This window comes from Paroedura picta, chromosome 1 (assembly GCF_049243985.1).
Source record: "Paroedura picta isolate Pp20150507F chromosome 1, Ppicta_v3.0, whole genome shotgun sequence".
Classification (NCBI taxonomy): Eukaryota; Metazoa; Chordata; class Lepidosauria; order Squamata; family Gekkonidae; genus Paroedura; species Paroedura picta.
This window is the reverse complement of record NC_135369.1, coordinates 162,042,881-162,060,775: the sequence shown is the minus strand read 5'-3', so window position 1 is coordinate 162,060,775 and position 17,895 is coordinate 162,042,881. Positions and strand designations below refer to the sequence as shown.

Sequence of the window (17,895 nt, the reverse complement as noted above, 5' to 3'; positions counted from 1 at the left end):
GGTTATTACTTGGACCCCCCCCCCCACGCCAAAAAAAAAAGAAAAGAAAAACCCTTTGGCCTCCCCTTTTCAGTTTCCAGTCTGTGACTCCCGTCAAAGGTGCCAAGAGCCCTCAAGGGGCTCATGTGGCTCCCATTGAGGTTGGTTGTTCTAGAGAGTGCATAATAACTTTTCTCACATAAACTATCCTGGCTACATCGGTTTCATTAATGGGAAAAGGGGTTCTTTTTTAGAGAGGCTTGACTGGTAAGGTCCTGTTGTGAGAAGGAAACAGTAGGCCACGCACAGGACACTCTTTCACTGGTCTTGCTGTGATGATGCAGCATTAGCCATGGGCCTGCGCATTGTGCCTAATGCTGTAATCCTGATAGATAATAAGAGCACTATGTACATCCATTACTGGTTGCATTGACTTAAACGCTTAAATGTTTAATCGTGTGCTTTTTTTATGAGTTAAGAGGAGATCACGCTTAGTCTGCTCTGCTTTAGAAGAACAGGTTAAACATTTTGAACCACATTAAAATACCCACAGTTAGCCCATGGCAACTATGAATTTCACAGGCATTCAAAAGAATCTTCTGCATTGAATGTTTTGCGTATCCTAGATTGGAGCCCGGTTCTGAATAATTCTATTCTTTCTGTTAAACCATGTTGTGCTTGGCCTGGCTACAAAGACAGTGAATGGATGCCAGGTGGATTCACAGGCCAAATAATCAGAGAAGAGTGTTAGAATTGCTCCTTAAGGCATTCCAAATTAACTTTGAGGGTAATTAGCAACCAAGCTTTCTTGCATAGTACACTTAATTGCAAGCCAGTGACTTTGGAATGGCAGGTGAGATCTCTGCCAGGCAGTGTAACTAGTTCTGTTTTTGCATACTTGTAATTTCTGTGTGCAATTTTAAAAATATAGAATTCAGATACATGTTTTTGTCCTCCTGAAACACTGGCAAGGGGGAGTATAAAAGAGACAATATTAACCAGAAATAAGCCCTCTGGCCATTTTAACCTGACAGGCATACCCACCCCACTGTCAGGCTGAAATGGCAGCCAGACATTTAAACCTAACAGCAGGGCAGGACTGTCCATCTGCTTTAGGTTGGAATATTTGCAAACACTAAACCTGTCAGTTTCTTCCACACACCCACTTTTATCCAGGGTGGGGATGTGTTAAACAGACTGGTGAAATGGCTTGTAGCCATTTAAACCTTAACGGCAGGGCAGGGCAGGGCAGGGCAGGGCAGGGCAGGGCAGGGCAGGGCAGGGCAGGGCAGGGCAGGGCAGGGCAGGGCAGGGCAGGGCAGGGCAGGGCAGCTGCTGACATGTTAGGTTAAAGTTGTGAGTTTTGCCCCCCCCCACTGCTTCCAAGGAGGGGGAAGTGAAATGGACAGGTGAAATGGCTCACAGCCATTTCAGCCTAACAGTTGATGCACACATCTACCCTGTTATTAGACTGAAATGGCTGGAAGACATTTAAACCTAACAGCAGGTACGTCTGCTCTTGCTTTGAAGCAGGGGGAAGCAAAACAGGCAAGTTAAATGGCTGACAGGAGAAAGGTGGATCCAAGTTGGCCAATTCAGTTCAGGGCATTTTTTATTTGGGTTTTGTCCTGAATTTTTATGCTCATGGCCATCCCTTGGAGAACAATTAGGTGCTTCAAAGGTAGCCAGATCTTCTGAGCTTCCATGGAATGTATTGGAGGAGTTGCCAATGGGCCAAATCATAGCTATTGCTACTTCAGTTACCAAGAGGGCTGAGATGGCAGGACTGAGATGTCAGATTATAAATGTAACTATAAGTAAATAAAAATAAAAAAGGAACAATTTATCTAAAGTGAATATACGTTTTATTTGGATTCAGTAAAGTTCATAGGAAGAGCCTCTTGTGGTAAGGCAGCAGTCATGCAGTCTGAAAGCTCTGCCCATGAGGCTGGGAGTTCAATCCCAGCAGCCACCTCAAGGTTGACTCAGCCTTCCATCCTTCCAAGGTCGGTAAAATGAGTACCCAGCTTGCTGGGGGGTAAACGGTAATGACTGGGGAAGGCACTGGCAAACCACCCCGTATTGAGTCTGCCATGAAAACGCTGGAGGGCGTCACCCCAAGGGTCAGACATGACTCGGTGCTTGCACAGGGGATTCCTTTACCTTTAAAGTTCATAGGATTGGATGAAATCTTCCAAGTTAAGTGGAATTGTTGGGGGAGAGGGGGAAAAAAACCTTAATCCCATTGATATAGATTTGTGGAACACAATTGAGTCATACACACACATTAGCCAGTCTGTCTATGGTTTATTTTTAGGTCAGGCAGAATGTATCTTGAGTTTTTTGTTGGCTGCTGTGGCACTATGTGTATAGTTATTTCTTTGTCTCTCCAAGTAACCTTGAATTTGTCAAAAGCAGATAGCTCCTGAATGTAGCATCTCTCCATATAAAGAAATGTATTCTTTGAAACAAAGAGCGAGAAAATTGTAATAAGATATATAGCCATCCGTGATAGGTCAGATTGTACGCCCTTCATCGTCAACCTGATTGGTCAAAGGGACAGTGAGGGAGTGAGCGTCAGGATACCTCATGATGACGTATCAAGGTCTTAAAAATGAGCTGCACTGATGCAGACTTCAGAGAATGCACCAATTCGCTTTCTCTCCATGCTTGCAAACATGTATCCTAAATAAATCCTCTTGCTGCTTAGCTGTCTTTGTTGTGGTCTTGTAAATTTTACACTGCATGAATCATAACACCATCTTCCAAATAAGTCTGTCCCAAGCGTCCCTGCTAATTATATTTCTCTGGACCTGAATGGGCCAATGTAGTTATCTTGTCAGATCACAGAACCACAAGCAACTACCTCATATTTGTATTCGTCCTGTGGTCTAAAGAGTAGAAAGTAATAACAAAATGAGACACAAAAATGAGCGCGTAGCATCAGTGATGTGTGGCATGGGAAGAGAACTCAATGCCTTTACTTGACAAAAGCTGGTAAGCTAATATTCCTGGAATTAACTTAGTTTCCTTAAACATTCTGAAAAAAAGAATCCTCCAAAAGACTTTCTACACATGCACCTTGCCCACAATTTCAATTATCCCTTATTGCCCTCCCGAAACCCCTCCCATTCCTCCCATCTAAATAATTTTTCCAAAGGAGCTTCAAGAGAAAAATAGTATGTGTTGATATCCTAAAGAGACCTGTACCACAGCTTCCCCGATATGCTGCCAGATCATTCCAGAAATGAGCCAATGGTTCTGCAGCTTCCATGTTCCATGAGCCCAGCATCACACATCGATAAGACTGCAATTATAAGAAGCAAAGTTTGAACTCTTCAGTTCTTTGGTCCCCCCCCCCCCCCAATTGCTGTAGGCCAGAGTTATATTGGATAAGAGATCTCTTCAATGGCAGATAACAAGGCCAGAACATGCTGGTAGTTCTTTTCCACAAGTCTGCAATGAACATAATGGCAACTACCAACCAATTAAAACAGCACAACTGAGAAATCACAGGCAGATTTATTTTTATTCATGTAACTTTTATTCTACCCTCTCTTGGCACACTCAGTAGTGAATGCTGATGTTCCCTTTTGTATGATAATTATTTTAACGCAATCTTCTTCTCTTAAAATAAAAGCCTTGGATCTCTTAAGATACAAGCCTTTGCTTTCTCTTGAGAGCCAGTTTGGTGTAGTGGTTAGGAGTGCAGACTTCTAATCTGGCATGCCGGGTTCGATTCTGCACTCCCCCACATGCAGCCAGCTGGGTGACCTTGGGCTCGCCACGGCACTGATAAAGCTGTTCTGACCGGGCAGTGATATCAGGGCTCTCTCAGCCTCACCCACCTCCCAGGGTGTCTGTTGTGGGGAGAGGAATGGGAAGGCGACTGTAAGCCGCGTTGAGCCTCCTTCGGGTAGGGAAAAGCGGCATATAAGGACCAACTCTTCTTCTTTCATTGCACTTTTAATTAGAGTTGTTGGGTTTCTGGCTACAGTTGGTCATGGCCTAACAGGGCCCAGCCAGGCCTTGTTTTTTGTGCTAAGAAAGTTGTCCCCAAAGGCACTTTGAATTCTAGGCCCAATGACTTCAAGACTTCATATCATATTTAGTAATAATGATATGCACTTTCCTAGAGAACATTTTTTTTTATTTTTACAAAACAGAACAAGAATCAACTGATAAGGATAAATTGTTCTATTGACTCTGCTATATACAATGGTCACAGTTCAGTGTACGGGGGTGAGAGCATCGTAGAGTCGCTGGGCAGCCAGCTCTACCATTTCCCGAAGAGTTTCATCATCATCTTCACATCCTGGCTCATGGTCAACGGTCTGAGTGAGTGAGAGAGAGAGAGAGAGAGAGAGAGAATGGAGTCAATCTACGGCTTCTCTCACACGGCTTAGAACTGAAGCAGTTAAAAGCGGCCTTTTAAAAATTAACCTGGGTGGGGGAAGAGCTCAAAAAAACTTCACAGTTGTGTTTCTAAGACAAGCCTGCCTGTGCCATATGGCAAGCTGACCAGTTTCAAGAACAGTGTCAGGTGGGTAAAACCTGTAACAGATGAACAAACCACAGTCTGTGCTTACAACCCCTTATGAAAGAACGGAGTAGTTTCTTAGGTAGTGAAGTGGGGAGAATATCTTATAAAGTGAGAGGATGAGAGGATGATGCAACAATGCTGGTTTTCTCTGTTCCCTCTTCTCCCTGATTCTATTGTACATGGGAAGATGTCTATTTTCAGAGACACAATGTAAAGGTTCTCTTCCCCCCGCCCCCCCCCCCCTCTGGCTCTGGCCGGTTGCTGCTGGTCGGACACAGCTTTCCATCAGCACGGCTGCATCATCCTCTCACTTTATAAAATTTCCTCCCCCATCAGACAGCCACTTTGCTCACTGCAAAACATGCACTAATAAGAGAACACACCACTAAAATTTTTGGCAGCCTTTGAAAAGTAATTTTAATTCCATTTTTTCCCTTATAAGTTGTTAACACTTTGATTAAATTTTCCACAATTATTTTTTTTACAAAAAGCTAATGGCTGATAGACATCTTCATTCATTGATTTAACATTGATATTTTACAGTCATTTTTATAATTTTATAATTTCTTGTTATGCTGGATTGTTTAGGATAACAGTATATTTTGATTTTTATACAGTCTTACTTTGGATCTTTGATTGGCTGCAATACATATTTCATATGTGTAATGAACTGGCGTGTGTCACAACCAGACCTTTGAAGGAGGCTGAAGAAAGGCAAAACGCGTCGGCCTATTGGTTCATATAGTGCCTAGCACACTGTTTTGCAATAGCCTATGGGCTGTATATAAGTTTTTAATTCTTAAAGTTTTTTAGATTGTGCACAATAAAATGTATACAATTTTAACATTAATACAGCCATTCAACTTTTGAAGGTCTTGACTGTTATCAGTTTGGCTATTATGGTTCCAATTCCAGGTCCCCCCCCCCCTTTTGATTTTTTAAAAATGCGTAATGTAGCCAGAACATCCTAAGATTGTCGGGCAGACAAGCAAGCTATGTTTGGAGCAGGTTTGCCACTGCCTGCCCCCACATTACAACCCCGGCATTCTTTGGAGGTCGGCCTGATCCTGCTCAGCTTCCATGATCTGACGTGATTGGACTTACCTGGGCTATCCAGGTCGGGTGCTGAAAAGAGATATTTCCTAACAGAAACCACAATATTTAAATATTTGATTTCAAAAACTCATGTAGGATGTGACTTAATATTTCTTGAGACAGTGCACATCTTAACTGTTAAGAAAGATAATGTCAGTGTCATGTCTAGAAGAACATACCCGTGTATCTAATGAAAGATTTGCTGATTTTCCATCCACGGTGACAGTTATGATGTTATCTTCCTTGGCGCTTACGCAGTCCTCTCCAAAAATGTCCCTGCAAATGAAGGCCCGTCATTACAGATGCAGAAAAGGACCAAACTACTCTCCAGCACATTCTATTCAGGGAGCACAAATTTGCTAACTTCTGGCTTGAAAGGAATTCCTAGAAAAGGGGCAACTGCTTATCCCTAAACCCCAAATGTTTTCAGTATCATCTCCATGTTAAGAAGGAGGAGGAAGAGCGGGAGGAGGAGCAGTTGGTTCTTATATGACGCTTATCTCTACCAGGAGTCTCAAAGCAGCTTACAATCGCCTTCCCTTTGTTCTCCCCACAGTGGAAACCCTGTGAGGGAGGTGAGCCTGAGAGAGCCCTGATATTCCTGCTTGGTCGGAACAGCTTTATCAGTGCTGTGGCGAGCCCAAGGTCACCCAGCTGGCTGCATGTGGGGGAGCACGGAATCAAATCTGGCTTGCCAGATTAGAAGTCCACGCTCCTGACCACACCAAGCTGGCTCTCCAGTGGATTTTAAGTGGATTTTAAAACAATCACATAGAGAAAATCACAAATTTAAATAGTTTAAGTCATGGACTAATGAACTTTTCAATTGGGTTATAGTAAGGAATCAATTTAAAGTCAGAGGCTCGCTGCAAGCAATTTGCTTCTGGGGTATAGTTAGGGACTGAAAAATGGAAATATTAGAAATAGCCTTCCTGCGGTCCAACAATAAATGATAATTCTTATTATCAAGTTGAGGTTTTGTTAGTATGCAAACATTTAAATTTGATCTAAAAAACTATTATTAAGTTGGTTAGCACCAAATAAATTTAAAGCAGAAAAACTAACAATAACTGAAATCAAAGAACACTTAGAATATTACTGTGCATTTTTAGAGGACAATTTATTTAAGAGGAGATATAACTAAAATTAGCTGCAAATAATGGTAGTTTTTCTGTATTGTAATGTCAGAACTTACTGTAGCATAATCTCCATCTTTTTGTGATAAATATCCATGTCCATTTTTTTGGGAAGTTTATGTATCATGGCTGAAAAACAGATTGAACATCCCATTTACGACAATATAGTTGAGTTCGGGTCTTCAGGAGCAAAGAAAACATTAATATGCACCCATCAAGTTGCTAAAAGCCTGAACAATTTCCTTTACACAATAAGATTATACGATGTTTCATTCATACAAGGAAAAAACGTTTCAAAAGCGGACTAGAACCTATTTAATTCTATACCTAAAGTGGACCGGAGCTGTTACTTCTTCAATTGGCCCAGCTAGAGGTGAGGTACAAGAGAAATATCTGCCACGGACAATAATTTTCTTCTGCAATGCTGGATTCTCTAGAACTCTTATCAGTAACACATTAATGAAAATGATGTTATTTAATTCACCTGTTTTGCACAGGAATGATTCATTTAAACTGCCTTCAACACAGAGTCATGCTAAATTAAACATGCTCACAAGTCTGATGAGGGGAAGGGAAACTGATGGAGAGAGCTTAGCATTTTTGCTCTATGGGTTTGGGTCTTCTTAATTTACTCAATTAAGTCTTATGCTGCCTTTCTGACTCTTGGAATCCTTTAAAGTTGCTAACGATCCATACAAGCCAAAATATGCAACCTTGATTGAAGACTGACATCAAACCCCCCCCCCCACACACACACGGTTACAAACCACAGATGAACTGTAACCTTGCGGCAATGTGGAGTTCTAGGGCCTCACATTTGCCAATTTAACCTCCGTGATCTCTAATATCATGCCATACATCAGTTCACTATAACTTTAACCTTCAGCAAAGGATGCCAAGCACTTACTTTTATGTATTTTGGGATTTGACTGAACTTCCAGTATGACTGTCGTTACGGTGTCTGCATACATATCATTGGCAGGGTTTGCTACCCACTAGGAAGGAAAAAGGCCAAGAGGTGAAACCAGGATGTCAGGACCACCATTTGTAAAAAGTACGTATTGTGGAATGCCACTTGACACAGTCTAATTTGGGTCTCCTATATCTGTGCACAGCTTTAGGTGGGGAGAATGAAATTCAGGGAGATGGGATCATCTCAGAGGCCCAAGAAATCAAGCAAGTCATGTGATTTGCTTGTATAGGATGTCTGGTCAAGACTTAGATGATACTAGTGGGACCCAAAAGGGATCTTTGTCTGGGGGCCTGCAGAGGTTTTTAGCAGCCCTACCCACCAATCAATGAGATTTAAAATTCTGCTTAAGGGCGAAACCTGGTCAGGATTCACTCTTCTTTAGGACAGAGCCAATGTAATATTGGAACCTGATCCTGACCACAAAGTACAAGCATCATATCTTTAATGTCAACTTGTAGAGGGCTGCTTTGTAACATGTAAAGCTTACAGAGTGAGCAAAAGAAAAGAAGAAAAAGCAGGTAAGATTGGAAAGGCAGCCCCATTTAGTCCAGGATTTCTCAACCAGAATTTTGTGAAGCCCCAGGGGTTTCCTGACAGCCTGGGAAGGGTTTCCCGAATGGGTGGGAATTGATTTTTTGTATTTTTAAAACATTTCTTAAACACTGACCAGGTGATATGACCATATAGTGTCATGTTGACCCCCCCCAATGGCCAATGATGGGCCTGGAGGGGGTTGGAAGGGGAGGGGCCCCAGATGGGCGTGTCCACAGCTCTGCTTCCCAACCATATTCTGCATGATTCACGCCCCTTCTGGAGTTTCTCAAAGCCTGAAGAATGTTTCAGGGGTTTCTCAACAGTAAAAAAGTTGAGAAAGGCTGATTTAGTCTAACAAAAGACTAAATGGCTGAATGATTCTCAGCCAAACCCACGAGTAAGCAGAAGCTTTTTTCTCCTATACTTACCTCAAGCACCACCATGCCTGGCTCCTGGATCACAGTAATGGCTTTGAAAACTTTATAGGCCGGCTTATCCTGGACCTCTATTTCTATCACATCACCTTAAAAACAGCCAAGATCACAACAGCAAAAGTAAGTAAAGTGTAATTTGTCCATAGTCAGCATCACCTGTTTTTTCCCCCCAATGAAATATAACTCCTCGTTTGGGTATATCAAACATTCCTTTTTGAAAGTTATAACTGCTTGAATGACAGCGCAGTTTTCTTCTGGGAGAACAGAAGCAGCCTTCTCAGAACATACCTGAGTGTGGGCAAACTACCAGAAACTGGGCGGGAACAAATCGGGCGGGAAGAAAAACCAAGCGGGGAAACTGTAAACAGAAAACGGAGGGGGGGAGGGTAAGGGGGAAGAGAGCGGGGGAGAAAGAAAGACAAGACACCAACCAAACTACCAACAACTGGGAAAAAATCAGGAAGAAACATTGTGATGTGCACAGAAAAGAGGGGAAGGGGAAAGAAGGGAAAAAGGGGAGGGGGGGAGGGGAGAAGGGGAGGGGGGGGGAAAGAAGGAAAAAAAACGGGAAGGGAAGGAGAAAGCGAGAGGAGAAAGGACTGAAATAAAGAAAAGGGGAGGGGGGGAGGGGAGGGGGAAAGAAGAGAAAAACGGGAAGGGAAGGAGAAAGTGAGAGGAGAAAGGACTGAAATAAAGAAAAGGGGAGGGGGGGAGGGGAGGGGAGGGGGAAAGAAGAGAAAAACGGGAAGGGAAAGAGAAAGTGAGAGGAGAAAGGACTGAAATAAAGAAAAGGAGAGGGGAGAGGGAGAAAGGAAATACTCCAAAATCAAAAAAGAGGAGGAATCAAGAGGGAGTCAAAGATAGCCCAACCTTCACTAGCTACCAACCCACACCTGACTTATCCCCACCCCCCTACCCAGCCAAACCAAATTAAATCAACATATCCACCCACCAATCAGCCAGAACAATAAACCCAACACAATTAAACACCATCAACTGACCTACCCCAAACCCACCCAAAACAATTAATTCTACCAACTAAATAACTAATCCCCACCCCAAACAACTGATTCTACCCCAAAACCACCCAAATAACCAATCCTACCAATTAAACAATCAATCACCATCAATTGAACACCCAACCCAGCCTGAGGAAATTAGCTCAATCAACCAATTAGCCCAACTTACCAACCAACCCAATAACTTGCCCCCCACTTACCAAACAACCCTACCATCCAACTGAACCACACCCAATTCATAAACCTCAGTCCCAACCCAACATGAAATAACACACAGATCACTCATACACCACACACCCCTGGATTGGGCAACCCTGAGGTGCCACAATAGGCGATCGGGACTACCCCTCCAGGCTCCCACAACGATACACATCCTACACCCAACACATAACTACACAAGTGGAACTGGGAAGCCCTGAGAGGCTGTAATTAGCGATCAGGGCCAACCTCCCACAGATACACAAACTCACACACACAAAGACAGAACCGGGGTTTAACAATCAACCCCAGCCAAACCACTGAACCAAGAATTGAACCAACAGTGTCCATAGAGCTCACAATGCCTAACAAATCTGAAGAAGGAGGAAAAGCAGGGGCCTTGATAGGGTCAGGGATCCCAATAATAAGGGGCAAAGGCAGGGACAGCGGATGGCGGAGGTACATCAAACCAAGGGGGCCGAAAACCAAACATACTCAGGCCCCCTCCAGACTCCGCCCCATCCCTCGTGACACTAGGGTGGAGGCAAAGGTAAACAACCCGCCTCTGACACTGGTGCTGTGCAACGCCAGGTCAATAAACAACAAAACCTCTACGCTGCAAAACTACTTTGTAGAGCAAAGAGCGGACCTGGCGTGCTTGACAGAAACCTGGACCAGGGAAGGGGAGACAGTTGCCCTCAAAGACCTAGCCCCTGCTGGGTTCTCTGTCCTCCACCAGTCCCGGACAGCGGGGCGGGGAGGAGGGGTGGCAATCCTAACCCGAGAGGCTTTCTCCTTTAGAGCCCTCCCTGCGCCGTCAATACCAGGCATTGAATGTGTTGGCCTCGGATGGGGATCAACCGAGAGCGTGGCCATCTGGTTAGTATACCGCGCGCCCACTGCACCACCAGATGCCCTGCCTGCCCTGCTAGAGGCGGTGGCGGCCTGGACGCTACAGTTCTCCAGTCTACTAGTCCTGGGGGACTTTAACGTCCATGCTGAGCTACTGTCCTCTAGAACTGGACAGGACCTAGTGTCAACCATGGCAACACTGGGGCTCTCGCAATTTGTTGTTGGCCCCACCCATCAAGCAGGCCACACCCTGGACCTTATTTTCGGCGTAGGTTTGGATGTGGATCTGGTCACAACAACAGCCGTGCCATGGTCAGACCACTATGCTCTAAAGGCTCGGCTAAGGCTTCCACCACCTCCTCAGTTGGGCGCCGAGCAAATTTTAGCTCGCCCGCGGAGACTTATGGATCCAATAGGATTCCTGAACGCTCTGCGGGAGCCAATGCCTCCCGGCACTTCTCTCAATGGCCTGGTCAGTGACTGGCATGACAGACTGCTGACTGCCATTGATGAGATAGCTCCCCGACGCCCTCTCCGGCTCCGTCTCAAGCGAGCTCCCTGGTACACCGAGGAGCTTCGCGACAAGAAACGGGAACTGAGACGGCTAGAGCGAGTTTGGAGGAAGACTCGTGACGAAGCCTCGAGAACATCTTATAGAATGCAGATGAAAGCCTATGAGATGGCGGTGAAGTCAGTAAAACGCAATTTTTACTCGGCTACCATCGCATCTGCAGACTCACGCCCAGCTCAATTGTTTAAGGTAGTTCGATCTCTCACTGCCCTGATTGAAGGGCAACAAAACAGTAGCCAATTGGACATCAGCTGTGAGGCATTTGCGAGTCATTTTGCGGACAAAATCTCGACACTCCGCCACGACCTCCCCCCAACCTTAGATACAAAAAGTGAACTAGAGGCCCCTTGGCCGTCTTTGGAGAAAACTATGAGTAACTTCAGACGACTCACGCTGACCGAAGTGGACAGGATTCTAGCGACAACAAGACCAACTACATGCCCACTAGATCCTTGCCCATCCTGGCTCTTGAAAACAGCTGGCATAAAGATAATGGGCCCCCTCCGGGAGATAATCAACCTATCTCTAACAACAGGAGAATTCCCGGAGGGTTTGAAAGAGGCTGTGGTACGTCCACTGTTGAAAAAAACATCTCTAAACCCACAAGAGCCTAACAACTACAGGCCCGTGTCTCACTTAGCGTTTCTGGGCAAGATGATAGAAAGGGCAGTCGCAAACCAACTGACAGAATACCTGGAAGAAGCTTCGGTCCTAGACCCATCTCAGTCTGGCTTCCGGCCTGGCCATGGGGTAGAGACAGCGCTAATCGCCCTGACGGACGACCTCCGTCGCCAGTTGGATCGAGGCGGGTCGGCACTGCTGATATTATTAGACCTCTCAGCAGCGTTCGACACAGTCGATCACGAGCTTCTAGCTCGCCGCCTCATCGATGCTGGAATACAAGGGACAGCCCTTCAATGGCTGATCTCCTTCCTCCAGGGTCGTGGACAGAGGGTTGCAATAGGAGAGAAAACATCAGGCCGCCGGCAACTTACTTGTGGAGTCCCACAAGGAGCGGTCCTCTCTCCTATCCTATTCAACATCTTCATGCGCCCTCTCGCACAGCTGGTACGGACGTTCGGGCTGGGTTGCCATCAATATGCAGATGACACCCAGCTCTTCCTCCTGATGGATGGCCGCCCTGACTCTCCCCCAGAAGCATTAGCCAGCTGCCTGGAAGCAGTGACGAGATGGCTCAAGCAGAGTCGTCTGAAGCTCAATCCTTTAAAGACGGAGGTCCTGTGGCTAGGTAGGAAGGGCCCTTGCGAGGAAGCGCGCCTGCCTACCCTGGATGGCGTGCAGCTCTCCACGGCTCATGCCGCCAGGAACCTAGGCGTGATTCTGGACGCCTCCCTCACAATGGAGGCCCAGATCACAAAGGTAGCGCGGCTGGCATTCTACCATCTCCGCCAAGCCAAACTACTAGCGCCCTACCTGGCCCCGGAACACCTAGCCACAGTGATCCATGCGACGGTCACCTCTAGACTAGACTTTTGTAACTCGCTCTACGCAGGCCTGCCCTTAGCCCTGACCCGGAAACTACAACTAGTTCAAAATGCAGCAGCCAGGATCCTCACGGCAACACCGTGGAGGTCCCATATCCGGCCTATTCTTCATCAGCTGCAATGGCTACCAGTTGAATTCCGGATCAGACTAAAGGTTCTGGTAATTACCTTCAAGGCCATACGCGGTCAGGGCCCAGTGTACCTGAGGGACCGCCTCCCCGCCTATGCCCCCAAAAGAGCTCTACGCTCTACTGCCTCAAATCAGCTAAGGATCCCTGGCCCTAAAGAAGTCCGTCTGGTCTCGACCAGGGCCAGAGCATTCTCTGTTCTGGCCCCTACCTGGTGGAACGAGCTCCCAGAAGAGATCAGGGCCCTGACGGAGCTTAAACAGTTCCGCAGGGCCTGCAAGAAGGAGCTCCTCCATCAGGCATTTGGCCGAGACCAGACGTAATCAACAGCGACCAAGGGCCCCTGCTCCCCCCCCACCCCCCCTCAGAATTCAATCAATAAACCACCCCTCTCAGAATCCCATCAACAAGCCCTGGACCTGTTTGTATCACAACTGTTTACTGTTATACTGTGTTGTGTTTGGTTGCAATTGTTGGTTATTGATGTATATGTTTTACAGACTGTTTTATGTAAGGTTCCTTGTTATAATGTAAACCGCCCTGAGCCTCCGGGGAGGGCGGTATAGAAGTATGATAAATAAATAAATAAATAAAATAAATAAATAAACTGTACGCGAACCAGGCCATTAATTGTAGTGGCTAATTTTATTTATTTATTACGTTTTTATACCGCCCTCCCTTTTGCTCACAATGACAAAAGCGTGCGACTTGACTCTTTGTTTCCATTCCACAAATCCAACATCGTCTTCTCCTGCACAGTAGTTTAGCAAGTGCTGGGAGGTAAGGATTAAGGACCCAGAGTGAGGAGGGAAAGAGGACTAGGGGAAGTAAGGGGCGTGGAGAGTGACAAAGGGAAGAGTGTGAATGGGACGAAGGAGGAGAAAGAAGATCGGGCCTTGAAAAGGGATGAAGGAATGAGGAGGCAGGGCAGCAAGAGGGCTCCAGGCAACAGAAGTGAATCCCACAGCGCTGGCAGAAGGCACACTCGGGGATTGCTGGTGCACATTATAGACCACAGTGATTTAACTTCCAAGTACCAAGGCGTGTTTGAGGGCAGCACAGACATGAGCCCAAATACCACACACAGCATTTAGGGTTGTGGTTTTCAAACCTCCTGGCCCTCACGATCCCTTTCCATACTGATTCATCAGCCGACGAATTCTTCTCAGATAGCTACAGAAACTTTGCAATTGCAGAGGATTCAGGGGGAGGGGGGAATTCTCAGTCCAGGATATCGACTGCTTCCGTTTTATACACTTTGGCAAGGATTTCCAAACCAAACTGCACATTATAGCTTTCTGGGGGGGGAGGGAAATTATAGAAAAGATTTTTTTAAAAACTCCAAACCCACAAATGGATCTCAAGCATTTATTTTTGGTTACTCACTGGTTAGTTTCTGCAGCTGGTAGTAAAGCAGAGTGAAAGAGCCAGTGTACGGGACAGCCTGGGTCTGCGTCACGGTGCTCATGGCCAGATCAGTGTAGTCTGTAGGAAATGAATAGGGAACACAGACTGGGATTAAGAACAGCCTGCGGAGATGAACTGCTGGTCGTATTCTCCGGCCACCGTTACTTACTGGACAAGTCACAAGGACCGAGGATGTGATAGTTGAAGTTCCTCTTCACCAGGATGCCTGAAACTCTTTGCCCTTGTTCTGGTTTCTTGTCTGCCAGAGAACCCATGACCTGCGAAAGGGGACAGCAACAGAAGATGAACGAGAGGGGCAGCACACAAGAACGGTGAATGGAAGTTGGACTGTGGAGGAGGAAAGTGGACTTCATTTCAGCAGCAGTGCTCTAAATCTATGTGCCAGGTACCGACCGACATTTTCATGCTAGCAAGAATACTCATTACACAGTATCTGCCCTGGCCTGGATAGCCCAGGCAAGCACAATCCCATCAGATCCTGGAAGCTAAGCAGGGCTGACCCTGGCTACCATTTGGATGGGAGACCTCCAAGGTGGCAAACCCCCTCCGAACATCCCTTGTCTGGCTGCCAGACGACCCTGGGATCTTCCGGCTACACTACAGAAGAAGAAAAAGAGTTGGTTCTTATATGCCGCTTTTCTCTACCCGAAGGAGGCTCAAAGCGGCTTACAGTCACCTTCCCTTTCCTCTCCCCACAACAGACACCCTGTGAGGTGGGTGAGGCTGAGAGAGCCCTGATATCACTGCCCGGTCAGAACAATTTTATCAGCGCCGTGGCGAGCCCAAGGTCACCCAGCTGGCTGCATGTGGGGGAGTGCAGAATCAAACCCGGCATGCCAGATTAGAAGTCCGCACTCATAACCACTACACCAAGCTGGCTCTCACAGGTCATATAATACATGTCATATAATAAATATGTGTGGTATCTCTCCCAATAACCTGGCAGAGAGTCTGGTGTGCAGTTTTCAAGTAGGGTTTTTCGAGGAAGGGGAGATACCCGTAATTAATAGGTCATGTGGTTTCTTGCTGAGGATGCTAGCTACTGTACCCTTTCTGGTCTTTGGGAATGGAGCCGAGATCCTGAAGGTTTTACCAAACATTTGGTCAGGAACTCTCGTCACCCCAGGCAAATGAGCAACTAGGGCCAGGATCCCAGTCATGTGCGGAAACAGTTTTTCTACTGTCTCCTTTCTGTTGCCAGAGTAGCCCTTTACTTTCTCAGGAGAGTGGATTCTGAAGATGATTTTTGGGGGAGGGGAGGAATCCCTTTGAACTTAGATTGAAGATAGCAGCTGGAAAGAAATTTAGCAGCTCCTCCCCCTGTGCATAGGGCTCTCTGGTGTGGATGTTTCACAATCAAGTTGGACTCAAATGGAACTCCTTCCCTTCCCTACTAAGCTCTTCATGCAGCACAGGGAGTTCTTATCACTGCAGGGTGAAAACATAGCTTTGGAAGGGGGAAAGACGAGACTTTTGACAAATAGGCTGAGATTTGTTGTCAAACATTTCTTCTTTACCTTGGCAAGCTTTTCTCCTCTGAAGTTAAGGGTCACAGCTTCAGTATTCCTGGGATTGTGGACCTCAATGTGAACTTCGTCGTTATCTTCGTATTCTCGAATGAGTGCAGCTTTCAACCTGGCCATTTCATTCTGCTCGCCGTGCACCAATATCTGCATTCAAGCGTCAACACAGGAAGCTCTCAGAATCGGGGCACTTGCTAATCAGTGTACTGCTAAAAGCGGGTTGGTTGGCAAGAAGGAAAAAGGGACGTGGTCCTTGCTGTGCACAAAATGCCCCCAGCAAATGCACTAATTCTACCCTGTTCTTTTCACCTGCTGCTAGGCTTCATCTTTTCTTTTTGCTTTCATCCATTCTTGGTGTATCCTACCTACCCTATGACATCTCACAGGGGGTTTCGGGGGCGAAGGTGTCAGGGGCTCCAACAAGGAAGTGGCGGGGGGGGGGGGGTCACAGAAAAGCCCTGGAATGAATGTGGAGCATGGTCAAATTCCTTTGTAAATTAAGCTGCATTTCTCAAGTGTTTGGAAAAAGAGCTGGTTTTTATACACCACTTTTTACTATCCAAAGGAATCTCCAAGCAGCTTACATTTGCCTTTCCTTCCTCTCCCCACAACAGACACCCTGCGAGGTAGGTGAGGCTGAGAGAACTCTAAGAGAACTGTGACGGCCCAAGGTCACCCAACTGACTGCAAGTGGGGAATGAGTGGGGAATCAAACCTGGTTTTCTGGATTAGAGGCCACTGCTCTTAGCAACGACACCACATTAGCTTTGCCTTTCCCCAGATCATCCAGCCTCCTTCCTGACCAGTATCTGTTCTTATGCATTCCTTCATTTTATGTTGGCTTGCATGAAACTAATTTCCAAACGGTATCAAAGAGGCTTTTCTCCAATCAGCAGTTGAAAACAGTCACCCTAAGCACATTTTGTGAGCACTCTTAATTTATAAAGTCTGCAGCATTAACTGCCAAGTTTATAACTGCAGCAGCATTCTTGATAAAAAATCACACGTCATAAAAACGTGTCCACAAGCTTCTTAAACCATCAGTGATTCCAGGAAGGAGCCTTGCTTCACACCATTCATCATGGCCTACCCCCTGGCCAGCTGGGGAATCTGACCAATGCTGCCCTCCCTGAAGGCAGCAAGCACGGATACTAACCACGTGGGGAGGTTTCAGTGCTCGAATGAATTCACTCGTTTGTTGGTAATCTGTATGAGCCGAGAAAGAAATGTAATCTACTGACATCTTCAGCTGAAGCTTCTGTCCTGACATGGTTGTAATTTCTTCAGGTTCAGACATTATATGCTGTAACAACAACAACAAAAACGCAGTCACATGCAGTGTCCGCTCAATGAGATTTTTTTTTAAAGGTACCCCAAGTGCATATGCACCCTAAAATAAGGTGACCAGATTGTCCCACTCTTGGAGGGACATCTGGGGGTACCTGGCAAATTGTACCTATGCTGAAATTTAAATATATATATATTACAATACTATTTTTGTGTTCTATGCATTCTATGAAACTTTTTGTTGCTCCATATAGGCCAAATTTTAAATCAAGACCCCCCCCCCCCCCGGTCAATGGTGTCCCGCTTTACCAATGTTAAAATCTGGTCACCTTACCCTAAAAGCCTACAAACTTTGGCCTGGATAATACAAAGTCAATTGGACTTCTAATATTTAAAAGGACCAAAGGAGGAGGGTTGGAGACTGAAAAGGCACGTGGCAGAGGGGAGAATCAACCCCAAAACTCACAGTGCCATCCTAAGCAGAGTTATTTCATTTTAAACCCCATTGACCTGCATGGACATGGAAAGGTTTATTTCTGCTTAGGGTGGTGGCTGCTAGTCTCTTGGCCACTGGTGCTGTATTTGCTCCCTATTGTGACTAGTTTGATGAAAAATCACAACAATTTTAAAGAGGACTTGTCTGCAAACACACAGGCCCAAAGAGAATCCAGGTCAAACAATAGCAAGTTT

General features: G+C 45.9%; 1 protein-coding gene across 1 annotated transcript in view; it reads right to left on the bottom strand.

Annotated features, from left to right (window-relative positions):
- Nucleotides 1-4,107: 4,107 nt before the first annotated feature.
- Nucleotides 4,108-17,895, bottom strand: part of CPSF3 (cleavage and polyadenylation specific factor 3) — a 26,534-nt gene continuing 12,746 nt past the window's right edge. The window contains exons 10-18 of the mRNA XM_077310436.1: nt 17,075-17,221; nt 15,913-16,065; nt 14,544-14,652; nt 14,354-14,452; nt 8,689-8,783; nt 7,661-7,748; nt 6,813-6,882; nt 5,797-5,893; nt 4,108-4,313 (exon numbers count right to left, since the gene is read on the bottom strand). Coding sequence (XP_077166551.1) covers nt 4,209-4,313; nt 5,797-5,893; nt 6,813-6,882; nt 7,661-7,748; nt 8,689-8,783; nt 14,354-14,452; nt 14,544-14,652; nt 15,913-16,065; nt 17,075-17,221 — 963 coding nt within the window. The 3' untranslated portion in view covers nt 4,108-4,208. The remainder of the gene's footprint in view (nt 4,314-5,796; nt 5,894-6,812; nt 6,883-7,660; nt 7,749-8,688; nt 8,784-14,353; nt 14,453-14,543; nt 14,653-15,912; nt 16,066-17,074; nt 17,222-17,895) is intronic.